Source organism: Macrosteles quadrilineatus, unplaced genomic scaffold (assembly GCF_028750875.1).
Source record: "Macrosteles quadrilineatus isolate MER2022 unplaced genomic scaffold, UCM_ALF_1.0 Scaffold_8__2_contigs__length_117827958, whole genome shotgun sequence".
Lineage (NCBI taxonomy): Eukaryota > Metazoa > Arthropoda > Insecta > Hemiptera > Cicadellidae > Macrosteles > Macrosteles quadrilineatus.
The window spans coordinates 26,133,499-26,139,498 of NW_026542601.1; the positions used below are offsets into that span (position 1 = coordinate 26,133,499).

At 34.9% G+C, this 6,000-nt stretch overlaps 1 protein-coding gene across 1 annotated transcript in view; it reads right to left on the reverse strand.

Annotated features, from left to right (window-relative positions):
* The window catches only part of LOC129000023 (interaptin-like), a 175,673-nt gene extending 170,075 nt beyond the window's left edge, over window positions 1-5,598 (reverse strand). Inside the window, exons 1-2 of the mRNA XM_054426870.1 lie at window positions 5,242-5,598; window positions 3,770-3,913 (exon numbers count right to left, since the gene is read on the reverse strand). Of these exons, the coding sequence (XP_054282845.1) occupies window positions 3,770-3,913; window positions 5,242-5,373 (276 nt within the window). The 5' untranslated portion in view covers window positions 5,374-5,598. The remainder of the gene's footprint in view (window positions 1-3,769; window positions 3,914-5,241) is intronic.
* Window positions 5,599-6,000: the final 402 nt, after the last annotated feature.

Genomic DNA, 6,000 nt, shown 5'->3' on the forward strand with positions numbered 1-6,000 from the left:
TAATAATTATGGTTTCTCTTAAATTCAAGTAAAATTTTGTTCATATCGAAGAACTCTCTCTACTAAAAGACATAGAACTATTTATTAATGGAAAGGCAAAATGTCCATGTTTGATAAAAGAATGTATCAGAATTTAAAAGGTTTGTCCAGTTTTAGCAATCTCTTAAAAATGGTTACAGTCAGAGTGGTCCATGAAGAAGTGTGTTAACATACAGAGCACTTTATACTTAAAGCAGAACATTCAAATGAACATAGGTATAAATATACTTTCTCACTGAGTTAAAACTTGAGAAAATTTCCTGATGTTGTGGAAGATAATTCCTGATCTTCATTATAACAAAACTTGATTGTGTAAGGTTTAAAAGAAAAGTAACATGTATAAAAAAGTTTCAAAATAGGTTTCAGAATATCAAAGGAAAAACTCAACATATGTAAAATAAGCAGTAAAATATATTTTCAATTATTAGTACTTACTGGCTCTTTTTTTCTGGTGTTTCACCAAAAATATCTTCATACGTTATCGTTTTGAAACGCAATCCATCAAGATACCAAAATCCCACTTTTCTCAATCTTCTCAGAAGTTCCAATAGATTTGTAAGATCGTTGCATAAATCTTTTACATGAGCATCTCTCTGTTACAAAATCTTAGATTTGGGATCGGTGTCAATTTTCAAACTAAACTATATGATCATCTTACATTTTTATTTGATCAAATAACACTCCGTTTTACCAAATGTGGTGGTGACCAATGATATTACAGGCTGCTTCATTAACATGTTCACTATCTTAAGAAATGTATAGGTACTTTATCAACCAATATTATTAAACTCGGGTTTTGTGTGTAACCTACACAGGCATTCTGCTAATGGGAAGAAAGACTATTTTTTTTCTTCTTAAAAGTAAATAAATATGTTAAGTTTCATCAAGAATCCTAATAAACTCCAATGTATATACTGCTTTTATTTTTAATAGCACTTATTGCAAAACTAAAGTTAACATTTCCTATCAATAACATGTTAAGAAGAACCATAAAATTTACAGTAGAGCCTTCTCAGTACTTACAGTAATGCTCAGTTTAGGGTCTTAGGATAATCTTGTGATTATCTTTCTACACAAAACAGTTTGTATTGTAATGGTAAAACTATTACAAGATCAGGAAAACGAGCGTTCATACCACTTTAAATGGCCCACGCGGGGTCATTAAAAGTTCTCCGAGCGGCCATGCACAACGCTAGCGTCGCGACCCCTATAAATACGGCGTAAGACAGCGTACTCTCAGTCAATGGCTAGACGAGTATCTAGCCACATCTCTCCCTGGTAAGTAAAGTCACAAAATCGTAGGCGAGGGCAGAATAGCCCGGTAATTAAGCAGGCAGAGAAATAGCTTTGGTAGTTTCAAATACTAGGTGTTAGGCCCGAGCGAAATAGCTCCTGGATCCGTGAACATTGTGAAATCGTAGGCGAGGGCGGAATAGCCCGGTAATTGCCTTGGTTTGTAACAAAGCTACACACCGCCTCTCACCAGTAGGATTCTTATATTCAATTAAAAACCAGGGTTAAAATATTTCTGACTGCCTCCTGATCCTGAATAGTACCGGTACTATGTACCTACATATTCAATGAACATTTCCTATTTCTTACTGTTTTTTTTTTTTTTTTTTTTTGTTATAGTGAGTGGTTTTAGAAGAAAAGAGAATGGGTTATCGTTATCAACTAAGAGTCTGATTATTTTAATTATTTTACAGCTAGGCCTACCTAACTTCTTGTCATTAAACATTTGCCTTTCAAATTGTTTTTACAATTTATTCTTTATTGTTTGAGTTTGAAGACTTTGGGAGCCTACCCAGGCCTAGTTCTGGAGGCCTTGCAACAAAATCAGTTCCAAAAAATATCTGCAGCCAATGACATTGTCGCCATTTTTAGACTCTATCACTAGGCCTATGCTATTTAAAACATCTATCATCTCAACAATCAAGACGTCTCAGCTAAAATCTCTTAGCACTGAAACAACAATACTGACATCTTTAATGATTGAAATCATCTTTTGAAATAGAATGGTGTCAACTTCCACCAACACCAGTAATTAGAGAGAAACTCTAAGCAATTGTTCTAAACCGAAAAATGATCAAAGATTGTGATCTATAAGTAGCCTACCGTATAAAAAGATGTTAAACTTAGCCCATATTTAGGTTTATGGCAAGTCATGACAATGTATTACAACCTCTGGGCAGTTAAAATTTGTAATTATTTACTTACATTAGGCCTATTAAAGTTGCATATACCCCATCAACCGTACCGGCAGCCTCTAACTCCCGAGTATAGTTCAATTTTGATTTACGCATGTTTGTCAATTGACAACACGACAAATCAAGGACAAGTTAGATGATTGAAATATTTGATTACAACTTCCTCCAGGATCAAAGTCATAAATTTTACTTTGCTCTACTACACATTGGGATAGGCAGGAGAGGAGAATAATGCATATTAGATTGAAGGGGTGACAAATTGGGACATTAGATAGATTTTCAAACGTATCATCCTAACTTTAGTTACTTCCAACCAACCTTTTGTCTGAAAAACTAAACGTTCAGATAACAATGGTAAAAGTAGGCTAAGTCAGGGCCGAATCTAGGAACCGCGAAACCCCGCAATGCAGGGGGGCCCAAGCCCTTAGGAAGCCCAAAGAGCTCTATAATTTAAAATTATTTTAATGCATATAAACATAGTTGAATAGGACGGTAAGTTTAGTTTTGACAGACAAATATTGTCAATATCAAAGCTAAAGTTACAATTATTGAGTAAATTTAGACCTACTGATTTTACTCGTCAACAACTCGGGACCTCGCTGTAGACAGTTTAATCTGTGGTTTACTGTCACTTTCAGTCAGTCCAGTTGAGCTGAGCAATAAGTCTGTAGTACAGGCGGGACTTATAATAACCTCTGTAGCGTTATCTAACGACCTCAGGGCCGGCGAGAGCCGTCACGGGCCTCTGAGCTGAGTGATCCCCGGCCCCCTATTTTCCCGATTTAGTGTCTGGCCGCCTCCGTGCCGTTTTGTTAAACATTTAACAATAAATATAAAACGCATGATAGTTTGATTAATTCTCTTGCTCTAGTTGCAACTTTATTCCACTCAAAAATTAATATGTGAACTGAAAAACCATGCTAAAATCTTTGATTTTAGCAGATTAGGCCTACATTTACAGAAAAGATTTCACATTTGACCAGGCCGGGCCTTCTTCAGAGCCCAGGGCCCCAGGGCTTTGGCCCCTCTGCCCCACCCTCTGGAACCATGATATGTAGGCCTATCTATCTTGAAAATATAGTGTAAAAATAAACTAAGTTTAAATTGAGTCGTTTGTTTATTATTTTACATTATTATTTATGCTTGAAATTATTTATGAAAAACCTTTTACTTTTTTTGTACAATATGTATTTTATAATTTGTAAACCTATTTGAAAGGCTAAGAAATCCTATTGACATAAGAATAAAAAAGCTTTATTTGAAGTTTGCTGTTTTTTTAGTTCATAAATTTACAGAATTACGCATTTTAACAAAAAAGGTTTTCTTTACAAAGAGGATTAATATTTTATCTTTAAAATATCGTTAAAATTCAGTTTCAGCTACTTATATTTTAAACCTTTCCCCCCCCCCCTCCGCAAATAAGGCCTCCCTGCTATTGATGCCAGCTCTAGGGGCCCTTGGGGGGCCCATATTTTGAGGATCCGGCCCTGGGCTAAGTTATATATATATATTTATTTACTTACTGTTTCTTGACCTTGATTCAGATTGGCCTCTAGCACGCTGAGTCGTTTGAGTGCTTCACTTTCAAGCTCATCTACAGTCTTCACAAGCATCATGTTTTGTTCAGTCAAATCTTCTACCCAGTTCTCTAATATTTTAACTTTGAGCTAAAACAAAAACTGAAAACTGTTTTATCGAATAGGATGTAACTTAAAGGCAAAATCATTTGATACAAAAAGGACTAAAAAACATGATTTAGCCCCTGAGCTGAATTGATGACTATAATATAATTACCTCATCACAGCTCTGAACTTTCTGGAAGCTGAAGAGCCCGCTTCCGTACTCGTAGCAATCATGTACGCGACAGGCCTGTCTCTTGTTTTACGTGTTTTTATGTTTTTATTGTGTTCGTGTGCATGTAAAGTTTAACTACACGCTAATTCTGGTAGATATTATGTGTATCTGAGGATGGCATTTTGATGCCGAAACGGCGGTAATATACGGAAACTTCAGAGCTGTGACGAGGTAATTATATTATAGTTACAAAAAGGAGCTCGATTATCATTTACAGATTTAGATTATAAAGTCTTTATTGAGTCAATTTTAATTGATACATTCTCCATCGACTTCTACAGAGGGAGATACCAACAAATATACCAACAATAAAATTTTACTTTATGGAACAACAGATTTTTTTTAATCTTACATGAGAACCCATTATGTCGGTCAATCATGTATTAGGCTCAGAAGGCTGTAAGATAGACAGCTTCTTCTTTCCTGTCCATTGCAGATGGATAACAATTCTTAAGTTATACAATAAATTAAGTGTAGTAAACTTTTGATTACCGGCACATCCACAACACTATGGGTTTGAACCGCTTTCCCAAAAAGTGTTACCGGTATTTGGGCCTTTATAATTCCTCCTGTGATACACTTAACCTCCGTTTACAAAAATGCCATCAGCGTATAAGACAGCAAAAAAAAACCTATTTACAGGGATTGTCACAGATCATGGTTATCTGAAGAAGCACCTGCTTTGCTGGTTTGTTTGAAGATCTTAAATGGGAATATAGTGGAAGTAACGTAAGTAAAGTGTAAGTAAGTAGTCCAAGGAGACGAGATAGTTAACTTTATATGATTATTTATTAAGTTACACAGATCTAACTGAGTTAAGGAATAGAATAGCCTACTTAGGACTATGATGAAGGATAGCTTTATAGACAGGATGCTGAAACTGAGGCAAGCTTACGGTACCATACCTAAACATAATGCCTACAGTTCTGAATGTAATGAGCGTTCTGTGTCTAAGCGACTTAAGATTGCTATAGGCTACTTAGGCCTAAGTTTTAGTAGGTAGCCCAATAATTCTAACCAAGGTTAGCTGCCTGCCAGGAGCAATATACAATATTGAATAGGCCTATTTGACTTTGGCCTTGCAGGTTCACGACTCATCAAGATGAGAATTTAGGCCTAGCTTATGCCAAACATTAGTTACCTTCAAGCCATCTGATCCTGGTGTTTCATCAACTTCTTTTAGTTGTTTAGCATACAACTTCTGGAATTTTTTAAAAATATGAGAAGTTGAGGAAGGTAAATTTTCACTGTTAGGTGTATTCTGTTCTTCCATATTCGGGGCCTAGTATTTATGATATGCTCACTAAAATTTTGCTAAATTCGCACAAATCGAACTTTTATTATCTTTAATTACCTATCTATTGGATTTACTGATGTTTGAAATTAACTCCTAAACAAGAACTGTATCTGCAAATTAAAGATAACATTATCTTTCAGTATATTGTAGTAACGTTCACAACAATACAGTATACAGAATTGAAAAACTTGTTTATGTTACGTATTCTCTTCTACAAACAAATATGAAAATTAACTTAAAATTAATTGAGTGAGTACCAAACCAAACCAATACAGAACTAGTACTAGTAGTAAGAAAGAATAATAAAAACTTGACAGTGACAGCTGATTTTCGTTTTTTTTCATAGCCTCGTTAGTCTTAAGTCGATTAGGACTGGGTCGCATTCCGGACAGGCTCACGGGAGCTATATGACGTCATAACGTAATTGAAATTTAAAATAAAGAGAAAATATAAAAATAATTTTTAATAAAAAAAAAACTGTTATAACCAAACCAAACTTGCTGATAATGATAAAATCGAATGAATAGGTCTGTTCTTAAATCAAATTATAAATGCCTCAGACTCTTACAAAAGATGAACAGTCAAGAAGTAATCGCATTCTAA